Consider the following 16,536-nt stretch of genomic DNA (forward strand, 5'->3'; position numbering starts at 1 on the left):
ATTATGTCATTCCCTCATTAAAAACATGGCTGAAGTGTTGCCTTGGCACATTCACGTATTTTTGAGTAATCTGTAAAAACTCTGATGGCAGCCATTTAAGGGATAGCTTTGCCTCGTAGGAACGCCCCCACCTCCTGGAGATGCCTCCGAGCTTTCGTCACCAGCCGAGTAACCAACCACTGCTCCTCAGCAGAACCCCCTCCCCACTGATGCCACAGACAGCGTGTGTCTGAAAGGGTCAGAGGTTCTTAAAGAGACAGAGGCCAATTTCAAGACATTCACTACAGCCATTTTGAGAGAGCAATTTTATACAAGGCAGTTATTTTAATTTACTGCATTTACAGACCAACAGAAGGTTTCGTCATCATTGTAGTGTGCTATAGACTGGTGCTATGTGATTGAAAAAAGCATAATACCCCCTCTTTAAGGTGCTTTATTTGCCATCATGCCTCAAGCCTTCACCTTAGCTCCAGTGCCTGTGAACTACAAAAGTGAATGTGTTTGTGTGAGTTTGATATATTTTCATAAACATGCATTGTCCCTTATCAAGTGTAAAAAAGAAAAGAAGGTCTAACAATGTCAGAGGTCCCTGGCGTAAAACAGTGAAACAGTGATCTAAACAGTTTGACGAGTGGAGAGTGCGTGTGGAGTCAGCAATCACATCACGGCTCTTATGTAAGTTAGTGGGTTAGGGCTCAGGGCATAAGCCTGGGAGAGGAGAGAGGGGAGGAGGGAGAGGGAGGGAGAGAGGGAGAGAAGTGAATGGAACCCGTAGAGGAAGAAGAAAAAGACAGAAGAGAGGCTGGTGTAAAGGGGCGGGGCTCACGGCGAAGAAGGTGGAGTTAGTGATTCCGGGGGAGGGGGTGGTTGTTGCGGGGGCTTGGGAAGCGAAAGCCACAGCTGGAGAAGCCGGAGTGACAGGCTGGGGGGGGAGCGCTGTGGATGTGTCCGCTCCACATGTCCAATAAGCTGGTGTTGGAGGGGCTCTGCGATCTGTCAACAAGTATCAGCCGAGAGGACGGAGAGGACGGAGAGGACTATACCGGGTGGACGCCATGTGGACACATTCTGGACACAATTATGGCTATTTATGACGATCTTCTGGACTCAACCACGTATCGAGCCTGGGATCATTGTGACTTTTGAATCCATCATTATTCTTTTAAACTTAAGGATTTTTACTTATAGTTTGTAATTTGGAGATTTTTGGAGCAACTGATTTTTATGGAGTGCTGATGTGCAAAGACTGGGGAACTTGGACTCCGTTAAAAGCACATGTTTTCCAATATAGCATCTTCTAGCATATTCATTTTTGTCACTTTGGATTTCAAGACTCTTTGGACGCCAACTGGATCAACCACTTTCCTTGCAATTGCAATGTGGAGTAAATTGATTAAACGGACAAGATCTGCCTCTCTTCCTCTGACAGCGCAATAAAAACGTTGACAGATTAGAGTTATTGGATAGAGCAAGTTAGCCAGAATTCCTACACTGTTTCTTTGCCATCTGGAACATATTGCGTCACTTTTTTGCCTCCACCATGCGAGTAATTGTTCATTTATTACATTATTAATAAATTGAATGAAGCTACCCCCTTTTCTTGGATGTCACTTATCTCTTTCAAGTTTAATTCAGTTTTGCTTGCCCATTGACTTTTCCTGGCGTCTCTTTTCTCTTTCCATTGATTTTAGACTTTTGGGCACAACCCGTTTAACAATTCTTCCATCCAAATAATTGTATGTCTCCATTTTCAATCAATATCCGGACCACAGCCAGCACCTGCGCAGACAGCTGGGAACATTATTGACTTTCTTGAAAACAAAATTGTCTATTGTTTTGAGGCTGTTTTGCTTCGGCCCTGAGTGGAAATGGATCTCGGCATCTCATTATAGATCTCGGACAATGGGAGGAGGGTTTTAGCCGAAGATGCTGGTTCTATTCCGGAGCAGGGTGAGCCATGTGGGCCGGTGAGAGCATGGAGCAGGACGTTGGACAGGCCAAGGGGACCTTTGTCACAAAAGTGGACGTCCCGGACCACGTGCACTACATCATCGCAGTCTTCGTCCTGGCCATCGGGGCGCTGGGCGTGACCGGGAATGCCCTGGTCATGTTCGCCTTCTACAGGTATGGAGGTTTCCATGTGGGGTTTGTTCACGGCGGTGTGGAGCTGAATGTCGTTGTTTCAGGAGGAGGGTGAGGGGCTTATATACCTGTGGGCAATATACTTTTTGAAAGGAATAACCACAGAGAAAATCCACAAATTTTGAATCTTATTGTTGTATGTTAGAAACTGGGTGCACACATTTGTTCTAAAAGGGATATACAATGGCGAACTGGGTAACTAAGAGAAACCCGAAAGAAAAAAAAATACTTTGGCATCACACATCTGCAACAGAGAGATGTCCCCCCTCCTTTCCTTTTTTCTTTCTTTAATTTATATTTCTGCGTGTTTCTTGATCCAGATATAGTTGTTTGTCTTTTGTTTTTAAATCCTCTTGGACACTTTGTTGTACTTTATTTTATTATGATTATCATTGTTATTTTACATTTTGATTATATATTCATCATAATAGGGGGGCGTAGAAGGACCAAAGAGGGCTCGTTTGAAAGATTGAAATATCTAGTTTCCAACACAAAAGACCGCAAGTCTCTTTCATTTTCTGTTCCAAAGTTATATCCAAAAATGGGCAATGTTGTGGATGGAGGGAGTATGGGGTTCAAAAACTCAGGCAATTAATTGAATCCATCCATCCATTTTCTTCCGCTTTATCCGGGGCCGGGTCGCGGGGCCAGCAGTCAAACTTCCTGATCCACGCATGCCTCCTCCAGCTGTTCTGGGGGGACCCCGAGGCGACACCAGGCCAGCTCGGAGACATAGTCCCACCAGCGTGTCCTGGGTCTGCTACAAAGCCTCCTCCCAATAGGACATACCTGGACCACCTCAGCTGCTCCTTTCGACGTAAAGGAGCAGCGACTCTACTCCGAGCTCCTCCCGGGTAACTGAGCTCCTCACCCGATCTCGAAGGGTGCGCCCAGACACCCTGCGAAGGAAACTCATTTCGGCCGCTTGTATCCGCGATCTTGTCCTTTCGGTCATTACCCAAATCTCATGACCATAGGTGAGCGTGGGAACGTAGATCGATCGGCAAATCGAGAGCTTTGTGGAGGAGAGTAGTTCAGGTATCTCGGGGCAATTAATTAAAGAAAATACAAAACATAATTGTAAGTCCTTTCAAGAGGAAAGGCCCATCATCGCACTGGAAATATACATAACTGAAACGCATGTGTTCTGCTCCAGGTAATCTCCAATAGGGGTAATAATAACGGAGATACAAGCAGCATCTTCTGTGTTCATACAATGTAATGTTATATTACTTTACATTATAAATTCCTGAGTTCCCCAGGCACTAATTTAACGATTCTCCAGGTGAGCCACTCACTGACAGTGATGCTGTCAAGTTGCTCTCAAGGTCACAGGTTTTTCAGTTAATTTCTTTCAAAGCAGCCAGTGCAGGTGGTCAGAAATACCTGTCCGGAGGATTGACCTATAGTACATGTTTTTAGTGGTAGGGTCCAGAGGAAACCTATGGCATCCCCGCTTTAAGTAAACATTTTATTGAGCAATATTACTTCTTTTTTTTAATATTATTTCTTTTTAACTTTTACTCAAGTAATGAAATCAAGCACCGCCTCAGGAAACAGGAAAACTACATGTGACTGAATCCCGTCTATTGGCTCTTTAAAATGTCTCAATGCTTTTTATTGGGATTGTTCGGAATGTAGCATCATTAGGAATCGTGGGAACTTGCAGTATTCAAATTGTCACTTACATGTTACTGCAACAAATAATTAAAGGGATATTTCAGGATTTTTGACGTAGGGCCTCATTTCCTAGTTATCCAGAGTGTTGCTGATTTCTGGAGATATTTTTTTTGTACACAGAGCACCTGGGGTAAATCACTTATAACACCAGACTAACCATATAAATGTCTGTGTCCATAGAATATTTTTGTAATATAACTGACTTTGCATCACATGAATGATCGCATTTTTGAGGGACTATTTTCTCGCAGATCACTCCGCCGCTGCGTAGCTTATACAACCACGAAGCTGATGCTGCTCAAATATAAGGTGTTTTAAATGCAAAATGGTTAAAATTAATCTTTGGACACAGACATTTATATGGTTAGTCTGGTGTTATAAGTGCACTGTGGAGCGGGTCAGACTGTTTTTAATGCAGGCTAGCTGATACCATAGAAATGCGCTAGCCTTGCATTAGCCTAGCGCCACAAAACTCTTCAAATATAAGAACTGCTTGAATATCAAAAAAAATATCTCCAGAAATCAGCAACACTCTTGATAACTAGGAAATGAGGCCCTATATCAAAAATCCTGAAATATCCCTTTAAACTAAAGAGACTTGTCTTATTGTAAAATATAACCCATGGGCTACATGGTTCATATATTTTGTCACAACAGAACTGAAAAGCGGCACCAAAGACAAATCTACACTCTGTAATTGTAAAGTTTTCTTCCCCCCCATATATATATATTTTTTAAATAATTGGCTTTAGTAATGCCTGTGACAGAAGTGCAGACCGACAGCTAATTTCCCCTTTGTTGTAAACATCATTATTCGGTCTACATGCTCCAAATGCACTTGAGTGGTGTTTTTGTGCCACTCCCATGTATTCCCAGTGTCTTTCATACCAACATGAACTCTTGATATCAACTCTATACATCAACAATTGACTCCAGACGCCGTGTCTTTTCCATCGGCCTCTTGCTGGTCTCTGCAAAATTGGTCGGCCTCTTGTTGAATGTTTTCCCAAATGTGCAGCGTCCTCACGTGGTCTGACCCGCTCCAGGCTGAAAGCTCATGTTTTAGTCGACGGGATCAAAAGCTCTCCAAAGCTGGTAATGACATGAAAAATCATCTTAGCTTCTTAGCCCAGATCCTCTCCGTTACGTGGCAACAAAGTGGTGCTGGCAGGAGGAGCGCGAGCAAGAAGCATCTGACATGAGTAGACACAGCATGATGTATGTTCAAGAACACGTGGGCAGGAAGGACTGTGAAAACATATCAGGAAAATTATACTATTAGCTATTATATTATTATCTCTTTTTTTTTTACTTTATTAGTACATCAAACAAATAGTGAGCTGCTTTACAGAATAGAATACAGATAGAATTGTACAAAATGAAGAGAGTAGATGAAATTCTTCCAGTTGTCACATCGTGCACAGCTAAACAGAACTGTATTTAGGAGTGAGCATTGATAAAGTTGTCTCACATCTTCAGGAAGACTATTCCAGACCTCGTCGTGTTTAGTCCTGACTCTGGGTCCAGCTGGAGGCCACTCTTTAGGTCTCTTTCCACTTTGTCGAGCTTTTCCATAACAAAGGCCAGGGCCAAACCAGGTATAGGTTTTGGGACCGGCCTCTGATCGGCAACGAGAGAGTGGACAGCCCTCACTATTCAGACGGATTTAGTATTTCCCAACATCATTCCTCTGTTCTAAAAGGGGATTTCGCTGATGTTAGAGCAACTTTAGCTGGTGTTGGCATAACATTTGCATGTAGTTTACCTTCATAGTTGTATTCAGTGGTTTCTTTTCTCTTTTTACCAGCTTGGCACCTCTGAATGATTCCATAAGTCCCACCAGAAGGCAGCATTAGTCCACATTTGTTCTCATTGCGGCTAACAAAACTTTGAATCCTCTGTGGGGGCGCCTCCCACAACTCGATACGTGCTCGTAGATCGTGGCATGAGGGTTAGGGTCACGCTATGTGGAACGATGGCTTTTGAGGTTCATATGGCTCTAAGACAATGACTATGTGTCTTTTAGGGCCTCCTCAGTGGCCCTTGGGACTCTGGGAATGGGAAACCATTCACTTAATCACAATCTAATTTCTTCTTTCTTCCTACTCCTGTTTTATTTAAAATCTTTAAAATCTAACCCTAACCCTAACCACAAACCTAACCCATGTTTAATACCCAACAACTGAATAGTGTTGTTTTGAGTGTATTAAATATACATTATAATTGGTAGCCCCTAAACACGTGATATATTTGAAGCAGCCATCTACATTTAAAGCAGAGCTTATTTAAAGGGGCCAGATGCAAGTTGGCCATTGTATACTCACTACTGCCACCTCATACGTGTAACTGCACCTTCACTTCAGACCCGAAGTAACAACTATTTGAGTGACAATGCAGTTGTGGATGATTAAGTCTGGGCTCATTCTACACCTTAGGACATTGCTGGAACATGTAGGGGGAGGAAAATACATCATTTTAACATTTTTTAACTCTGTATTGTACCTTTAAACAGCCTTTATCATGCAAAATCACATTGTTTGACGTTTTAGCCATGCTATGATGTTACACCCTCATCAAAACAGTGGGGTTTTGTTTAATTCACATTTCACCAATCCTTTATACTTTGTCTTTCTCCCTCTTCTGCACAGTGAGGTTCGTCCTTGTTTCTCAATCTAGACTTCTTCATCAAACTTGTCCTGGTCCAGCTGTTTTCTGATGTACTGCAGCTGTTTTATACCTCATTTAGTGCCTTTACATAAGCGACTTACCCCAAATTTGCGACCTCCATGTGAACTGTTTGGCAGAGAATAGGGGCATGTTGCTGAATTCACTCGAGGGCCTAATAGTACTCAAGCAACTGGCGTTTTTTTCAGTTATTATAAGGCAAAGCATGTTTATTTATACCACACATTTCGTACACAAGGCATCTCAATGCGCCTGTAACGCATGCATAGATTGACAGCTGACCAGAGGGGTCCTAACCCACTGACCCGAAAGTACATCGGAAGTTGGGCGATGTAAATGAGCAGTCTACATAAAGCCAACATCAGTCCAAAACCAAACATATATCCGATGTAGCTCTATTTCAAATCCAGTTAAGTCCTGGTTTTATCTCGATCTCGGCCTGGAGATTCACGGAAGGTCAAATATTTACTGTATGTTGTGTGAAAAGTTTGAAAACCCTCTTCATCCCCGACAGCTGCACCACATGCGACGCTCATGTAAAGCGATATATAGGTTACGTCGAGCCAAACGGAGGGAAAGTGTGTCAGCAGTGTTGTGCAATAAAGAGTGCAACACAGGGTCGCGACCCAGCACCAGCCGCTAATGCTAACTCGGGATAACTGGGTCGCCGTGTGTTCATATGTGTGTGGGGAAGAGAGAGAAAGAGACACATGGGGAAAGAGGGATTGAGAAAGTCTTGTTCTCCATCTGGACTAGAGATTAAAATGACCGGCACATCCTTTGTTTCCTCAGATCTAAAGGTGTTCTGTTGTGGGGACAGCAAACACATGACTGCTGGCTGCAAGCTTTATTTCCCATGGGGGGAAAATAAAGCTGAATTGAACATTGAACATGTGAGTGATGTAGGAATCAGAGAAGTGAAAGGGAAGCCGTGTCTGTAGAGCAGCAGTTCCCAACCTTTTTTTTGTCACTATGAAATTCAAACCTCTTTTTAGATCTGAGATATGTCCAAGTACCCCCCGGCCCCCGCTAGTGCTCGTGTTCCCCCTAGGGTCCCCGTACCACCCGAAACACTGTTGTAGAGGACTGACCTTTCGTATTTATGGGTAAAAATGGCCACAATTTGAAAGATGTAGCAAAAGGAATTGCTTATTTAATGTTATGTTCCCACCCGGACAGATTTGATTGTGACACGCACCTGGAGAATTGTGTCTGCCGTATGTTTAAGGCAACTGCTAAATAAAAGTTCCCTGAGTAGGGTGATGCTCAACCGTCCGGTCTGTATAGTCATTGAAGGACAGACGAAACAGCACGATTGCACCGAGAAAAAATCCTAGACTTTTGATTTTGATTCTGAGATACAAAAATACAAAAAAACCTTGGGGATCTTTTCTTCAAAATTGACTGGAATATGCATGTATGTGTGACTGTAAGTGGAGATGTTGTTCTCGACCTCCGCTGTAGAAACCCTTGTTCTTGAACATTTAAGAAAATTCATTTTGAAACAGCAGCACATAAAGCATCGTTTGAAATATTTCGCATTGTCGAATAGGCGCATTGAGTTGCCTTGTGTACAAAATGCGCGGTATAAATAAACTTGCCTTAAGTTGCCTTGCCTTGCCTTATTTAGGACATGCTACCAGAGCAGTGTTTTTCAACCTTTTTTGAGCCAAGGAACAATCGTTTCTTTGAAAAAATCACGAGGCACACCACCAGCAGAAAATGCTACAAAATGTAATTCTGTAGCCTATATTGGTGGTTTTTCAGGTTCTGGAATGTGATGACGTCACAGGACCCAGTGAGGGGGAGGAGCCAGTTTTTCCTATTAACAGCATTACACTTTCACAAGTCGTATCTAAAAAGAAAATTTACATGAATGAATTACAAAAATTATCATTGATATCAGTCACTGGGTCCATGATCTCTCTGTACAAGACCAAAATGTCCTCAAAAACAAAATAATTGTACCTCTATATAATGTTATAGGCCTTTAGAATACTGTGATGTCACCTGAAACACAGCAATTCAGTCGTTCTCATCAAAGTGTCGTGAATAGGAACACCGTATAGTCTCGCTAGCCACAATGCCAATGTGACCGCCACCAATGTCAATAATTCTCTTGTCTCAAAGAAATTACTTACCTGATATGGAAGAGTATTACATGTCCTCAATGAAGGTATGAGTATGTAATATGTGTAATAGTCTTGTCTGTGTAAGCTCTCAGTCGTACAGGAGTTGTCCATCCTCAAGTCTTGAACGTTTCGCCTCTCATCCAAAAGGCTTCGTCAGCGAACTAAGGTTCCATTCAGCCCGCAGCCTAGATAAAGACCAAGGGGAGGAGTTGGGGTAGGCCCGGCTCCTCCCCAGAAAACACCTTTGAAGTAGAGCTTCTCTAACGACCTGCTCACTCCACTCACTCCACTCTACTCCACTCCACTCCCCACTCCACTCAGTCAAAGGTGTTTACTCACAGGTGAGAGTACCGGTAGTTTCTGGGGAGGAGCCGGGCCAACCCCAACTCCTCCCCTTTCGGTCTTTATCTGTGCTGCGGGCTGAATGGAACCTTAGTTCGCTGACGAAGCCTTTTGGATGAGAGGCGAAACGTTCGAGACTCCAACCACTGAGTACAGAAGACGACTCAAATACCTTCATTGAGGATGGACAACTCCTGTACGACTGAGAGCTTACACAGACAAGACTATTACACATATTAAATACTCTGCCAGTCACTAGACAGCACAGACAAAACGGTACATTATTTGCGGATAATAATGAATTTGTTTTCAAAAAACCAACTAGGTGAGTTTGGATCATTTCCCAAGGCACACCAGACAATATTTTACGGCCCATAGTGTGCTAGAGGAGTGGCAGTGGTCCATTTTTCAAAGTGTTGTCTTTTTTCTGTTGCAAGGAGGTTCATTTTGATACTGATTTGGACATTTTTGTCAAAGTGCTTATATTGCTATCGTCAACTAATTGCCATGTACTGTATATTTTTGTAATGTCAAATGTCCCTCTTGTCTCATATCCCTTTTCTTACTATAGAATCTACCACCCTGACTTGCGTGTGAGTGCAGGGCGTTCGATACTGTTTAATCAGCCCAGGTGTGAGCGTGGGTTCACTCAGAGTTTGCCGGTTCAACTCCCAGTCCAGAGTTGATTAACTCTGACACTCTGTCCAAGGTGAAACTCACTGGGTGCTGTCGGTTATCTCGCAGAACCAAGAGTGTTTACAGAGAATTCTGGGTGGAATTTATGGAGACGTGATGTACAGATGATATTGTACTGTGAGGTGAAGTGAGGTTTTATTATCTTAATGTAACATCACAGATAATGTATGTGGAAAGGGGATCGTACCACCCAGGGCGAGGATGTTGGGTTGAAAGTTTGGTTGGCGTGGCAACAGAGGAGGAAACAAAACACAAGCCTCCAGTTTTACCCAACAACGAGCCAAACACAAACCAATTAACAATCCCATTTCTCACTTACTCCAAAACAATGGGCAGATCTGATTAAGTTGATTTCTGTGTCAGTGTTTCTGATCTGGAAACATGTCCTTTGTGTTGCAGCAACAAGAAGCTGCGTAACCTGCCCAACTACTTCATCATGAACCTGGCGGTCAGCGACTTCCTCATGGCCTTCACCCAGTCCCCCATCTTCTTCATCAACAGCATCTTCAGGGAGTGGGTCTTCGGAGAGACTGGTATGAACTGCTTTGCTGTTATGCTAAACTTACATTTGAGGTCCAGAATAATGGGGTAAGATGGCTGTCAAGTGTTTATTTTCTACTCAAAGTTCTCCTTATCTCGAGGGTGCCGCCAGTTATTTAGAAAATGATCGACTAAACTCAGATTTATTAGTATTTGGTTGTGTGCCGTGTTCAAAATAAGGCAAAAACGCTCTTAAATGCAAACTTTTTTTCACTCAAATTAACTTTTCTTTTAAAGTAATATAGAAATGGCATTAAGTTTTTGATCTGATCTGAAATTCCAAGAACCCCCTGCCCTCACGTACCCCCTCGGGTCCCCGCAGTGGAAAAACACTGGCCTAAATGATCTTATAATATATTCATGCATACACTAAATTTAGGAAAATACACTTCTAAAAGTTGTCTTATTTTGTCTCATTCATAAATACAAAAAAATATATATGTCATGCTTGAAAATTCACAGCTCCGAGTTTGGAACTGAACTGATACCAAGAAATATAATTGAAAACCGAAGTGAGGATGAGATTTTTGGTTTTAAGTATAGTAATTAGTTAATTTATTTCTGTAATGCAGCTTAAAGGGGCTAGATGCAAGTTCGTCATTTTATACTCACTACTGCCACCTCAGGCCTTATGTGTAACTGCACCTTCTATATTAAGCTCGTGCATGACGGCACTTCAGAGCCGAATTAAGACCTTTTTGAGTGCAGGATTTTAGGGGCAGTTGTGGTGAACAGGTCTGGGCTCATTCTACACCTTAGGACATAGATGGAACATGTAGGTGGAGGATAATACATTACATTACATTTTTAAACTCTGTATAGTCCCTTTAAAGAAAACTATTCCTGCCCTGAAAGCCTCTTCTAAAGAACGGACTGGACTTTTTTAGGCAAGAGATTTCCTTCTACGAGCTTCTCTCAATAGTCGGCAGGAGTTTTGGCCCATTCCTCCAAACAGAACTGGTGTAACTGAGACACATTTGTAGCCGTCTTCCGTGCCTATACCCACATAATACCCATACAACCAGTATTGGTCATATGCTTTGGGTCATTGTCCATTTGGAAGACCCATCAGTGCCCAAGCTTTAACTTCCTGGCTCCTGAGATGTTGCTTCAATATTTCCATGTAGTGTTCTTTCACTCTATCTCTCATTCTTCTGGCATTGAGCAAATAGAAATGATTTAGAAAATTCTAACTGACCCAAAAAAGTAAAAGTTAATTCTGGTTTCATGTCAGACAGTGAGAAAAAAATGCAAATGTGTCTTTTTATAAAGTGTATGTAAAGATCTGGTTCCCACTGTATTATGCACATTGTTTTATGCAGATTGTATTATGCACATTGTATTATGACGGCTATGGTTTGGTCTCCAGGTTGTAAGCTGTATGCGTTCTGCGGAGCCCTCTTTGGCATCGCGTCCATGGTGAACCTTCTGGCCATTTCTATCGACCGTTACCTGGTGATCACCAAACCCATGCGCTCGGTCAACTGGAGCTCCAAGAGACGCACGGCTCTGGCCATCGCCCTGGTGTGGGCCTACTCCCTCGCCTGGAGCCTGGCCCCCCTGCTCGGATGGAGTAAGACACTGCACTTTGTCAGAAAGGAATTCACCTAACATCACAAACGAATCAGTCACAATTTATAGTTCTTTAAGAAACATCTGTCTCCAAAAGCAGAGTTCATTCAGGTAGTAGCAGCAATTTAATTTTTAAATGCATCCATTCCAGTAAAGAGACATATGATGTGAAGTTTGGATGTTTAAAAGCAAATTGGACACATCAGGAAACTTTTGAGCAGACATTGTGTAAAACTGATAGAACATATAAATAATTTAAGCATTTTTTTTGGTATTATTGATAACTTAGACATGAGTTTCCAATGACATCACAAATAGTCTGGCGGCCATTTTGAATACCAAAGTAGAATAATGCAGTACTACTACATGTAACAATATCTCTACTCAGGATATAAATGAAAGACAACTGATTGACAGTGGGATTAGTATGTACTCGTGATCATTGCTCAAGAAGATAACAGTAAAAACTCGGCCCCAGAGACGCACGTTTATGTGAAATAACCAGCAAATGTGTAGCAGCTCGGTCTGTGGAGCTACAGCAGGATTTACTAAAGATCTGCTTCATTCTGAAGACTAAATTAACACATCAAAGAGGAAACAGAAAAACCTTCTATGTGATTTTTACAGTTTGTCATGTCAACAGAGTCTCAGTCTGAGTCAGTGTTTAAGCAGCTCAAGACGTTAGCATGCTACCGGCTAGCAACTGTCATCAATCAACTGTCAATGGTTTCAACACGATAAACACATGTGTGGCTCACATCTACGAACGCTGAGGAAGTACTACAGTAACAGCATGTTGAATCCAAGACAAGATATTTGTGGTTCAGGGCTTTCTCTCGGAGAGGTTAGAGCTGAGCTGTTGAAGCTAAATGCTAACCGGTAGCATGCTAGCGTCTTGAGCAGCTTAAACACTGACTCACTGGTTTCTTCACATCTGGGGCCGTGTTTTTACTGTTATCTTCTTGAGCAATGATTACGAGTACATAAAAATGCCACTGTCAATCAGATGTCTTTCATTTATATCCTGAATAGAGATATTGGTACATGTTGTAGTACTGCATAATTCTGCTTAGGTATTCAAAATGGCCGCCATAATAACAAAAGTACAAGCAAAAAAAATCACTATGAGAGTGTTTGTCGTCAGCTAGACTCATTCATAATTTAAATGTCCTACATCCATTCAAAATCGACTTTCCTTGCTTTATATATACCTTTATATCTTCATCTGTTCCATTTAAAAGGGCGTGAATAAAGGGCCTTTAAGTGAATGCTGTCCGTGTGTCTGTCCACAGGCTCGTACATCCCCGAGGGCCTCATGACCTCCTGCACCTGGGACTACGTGACCTACAGCCTGTCCAACCGCAGCTACACCATGATGCTGTGCTGCTTCGTGTTCTTCATCCCTCTGGCCATCATCTCCTACTGCTACCTGCACATGTTCTGGGCCATACGGAAGACGAGCAGGTACAGTCAGAGCGGATGTGTTTACTGTGAGCTCTGGGACACTGTTTTCATACTCCACTGTGGATCCGCACAGGGAGGTGGAGCGTCTGGGCACCCAGGTGAGAAAGTGCACCCTGATCCAGCAGAAGTCCATCCGCAGCGAGTGGAAGTTAGCCAAGATCGCCTTTGTGGTCATCGTGGTGTATGTCCTCTCCTGGTCGCCGTACGCCTGCGTCACCATGATCTCCTGGGCTGGGTCAGTATTCCTGCTGCTGTATACCTTTATATGTATATATGTATACTTGGGAAGTTCATCAGGCAAATACCAATTTTTTGTGTTTGTTTTAACCTCTTAACCGAGCACATTTTCTCCCGTTCGACTTCACCCAAATCTAAAAGCTTCTTCAAGATGGCGACAAAAACGAGATGTAAATGTGGATGAAAACGCAAAGAAGTGATGAAATAGCAACAAAAAAATAATAAAATAAAAGTGACAATAAAACAACAACGGAATATCGTTCAAAAGTTGGGCAAATTACGGCCCGCGTGCCACATTCGGCCCGCGATCCGGCCCTCGACTTGTAGGGCATAAATTCCTGAGTATGTCAAAAAAAAGTAAGTCTTAAGCCCCTTCCTATGCAGAGTTATGATTTTTTAAAGAAATCACCAGAATGCTCACTCCAGCCACTAGGGGGCTGCTTATATAAAAATAAAAGGAAAGAATTCCACACGTGTCCAGCAGAGGGCACTGACATAATGAGAGATCAGGATACAAACAACACATTGGCTACAGTCCTGTCAGGCTCATTATTATTTATTATTGAAAAAAGTTTCCTCAATAGTATTTTCCCAATCAAAGAATATTATTATTTAGGATCTTTTGTTAATGGACCCCGGCAATACACTCCCATTGTGTATTTTGGCCCCCAGGGAATTTTACTTTCCCAGAAACTCCGCATGATGAAAGCATAGAGGTGCTTTCAGTGCCATGGTAGAAGTTAATGAGTATAAGAAGTTGAATAAGCTAAATAACGATGCTCACACATGCACGTCCTTGTCTTGATATGGCTAAATATTTTCAGAAAATAATAGTCCTACTAAATACCAGTATCAGATATTCAAAATACACAATTTAATGTAATGTACAATAGGATAAAGTTGCAGAATAAATTTGAGTTATTGTTGGTGCGGCCCATCCCTGATATAGCATTTATTTGTTATAATTTTGATCATTGTGGCTTACAGTCAATTTTTAGCATATTCAAATGAGGCGTTACATTGGACTATAGGCTGTAAGCTCTAGTTGGGAAGCTTTTTAGATTTGTATAAAGCCAAACTGGAGAAAATGTGCTCAGTTAAGGTGGGGGTTAAGATGTTACACACATTATAAAGGAAAAAAATATCAAAATACTACAGCCAACTGAAACTCCCTCTGTCCAGTTTGGGTTCATCTCCGTCCCAGCTTGGATTATGACACTAAGCAGCTTGTGGTGCCTCAGAGCCTCAGCGTTCATGATACTGATTACCAAAACACAGCTGTACTGACGACACCAACACTCTCCCTACAGTGACGTTTACTTTCACTATGGCCTGTCCTCATGAGGCAGCTTCAGTGATAAACACAGAGAAAGAGCAGAGACACAGCGAGGGGTCAAACTGTAATCCCACAATGCAGTAGATTCATTTTGTAAGTCTTAACTTTCAAATGAGGCAGTCGAGAAGCTTTTAGATTTGGGTAGAACTGATCTACAGAGTATTTGCTCAGTTAAGGCGAGGGTTAAGAGGTTAAGTGTTCAGTATAAGTGTTTCGGCCTGCAGGTTTAGCTACAAGGCCATTGTGCTGTATGAAATAGAGCAGTAGTAGCAGACGACCGACACATGGGGCACATTTGGGTTAAAGGGATATTTCAGGATTTTTGACATAGGGCCTCATTTCCTAGTTATCCAGAGTATGGTTGTTGATTTCTGGAGATATTTTTTTTCTTAAATTCATGCAGTTCTTATATTTGAAGTGCTTAGTGGCGCTAAGCTAGTGCAAGGCTAGTGCATTTCTAGTGCCTGCATTAAAAACAGTCTGACCCGCTCCACAGTGCACCTGAGGCAAATCACTTATAACACCAGACTAACCATATAAATGTCTGTGTTAATAGAATCATTATAACTATTTTGCATTTAAAATAACTTATTATACGGCTCTTCACAACGTAAATAGAACGCTCCATTGATTTGAATGGGATTTCCCAACGTTCTACCGGTCATTATTTTCTGATAAAGGACCTGCCAATGGCAACAGAGTTCGTGCTTTCATATCACTCCGCGCGTATGTAGTAGCGGACACTATCTCTGTCCCCGTCACTGCGAGAGAAGTTCGGGGAATTGCTTGTGAAGTTGGCGTGAGTCTGACTTTCAACTTACCCAGAGATTCTCCACCATTCCTCCTCTCCAACTGCGCCTTCAACTAAGTAGCAAGGCTAGCTACTAGCCTTGCTGCTTCTAGCCTAGCAAAACGTTGCCGAGCAACGCGCAAACTTTTGGGAACTATTTGTCGCGGAAGTCATTAAATAAACCTTTCGACATTCATAAAAGTGTACAAAGTTTATGTTGTGTGTGTTCAGTTGGCAAATGCTTCATCAAGATCTGAGTTCAGACGAGGAGACATGCAGCTGAATGGTGTTTTTTTTTTAGGTACTCTAACATCCTGTCACCGTACTCCAAGGCTGTTCCGGCCATCATCGCCAAGGCGTCCACCATTTACAACCCCTTCATCTACGCCATCATTCACAACAAGTACAGGTAAAACAGCTCCTCACACAAACGTGAACACAGGCTGTATGGGTAACAATGGCTGTCATGATCAAGTCCATAAAAAATGAGAGTTTGAATTCTAGTATATCTCAGTTTGTATATAAAACCAGCCAATGCAGTTTCCTAGTCCTATTGTCTTCCAAAAATATGATAAAGCCGAAATATTCTTTTATCCCTGACACCTGAATATCTACAACAGATATTTCACTTGATCTTGATCTTGGTTACAGCCAGCCATTACTACTGCAGTGTCATTTGTCTCCACAGGACGACCCTGTCAGAGAAGGTGCCATGCCTGCGCTGTCTGGCTCCAGGGGGCCGTAAAGAGTGCACCTCATCCTCCATCAGCGAGTCCTCAATGAGAGACTCCATCATCAGCCGCCAGTCTACCACCTCCCGGGCACACTTCATCTCAGTGTCCAACATCACCAACGATATGGTCAGTCCAGCCTTCGCTTATGTGTGTCTGGGTTTGTTTTGGATGAGGATGTAGCATTTT

General features: G+C 42.4%; 1 protein-coding gene across 1 annotated transcript; it reads left to right on the top strand.

Annotated features, from left to right (window-relative positions):
* Positions 1-1,912: 1,912 nt before the first annotated feature.
* On the top strand, positions 1,913-16,029 carry opn4xb (opsin 4xb; the record flags this gene model as incomplete). Its single annotated transcript, XM_079552920.1, has 6 exons — positions 1,913-2,124; positions 10,077-10,210; positions 11,587-11,790; positions 13,082-13,253; positions 13,327-13,488; positions 15,918-16,029. Exons 1-6 carry the CDS (start codon positions 1,958-1,960, stop codon positions 16,027-16,029), a joined length of 951 nt encoding a protein of 316 aa, XP_079409046.1. The 5' UTR covers positions 1,913-1,957.
* Positions 16,030-16,536: the final 507 nt, after the last annotated feature.

This window comes from Gobius niger, assembly GCF_951799975.1.
Source record: "Gobius niger genome assembly, chromosome: 1".
Lineage (NCBI taxonomy): Eukaryota > Metazoa > Chordata > Actinopteri > Gobiiformes > Gobiidae > Gobius > Gobius niger.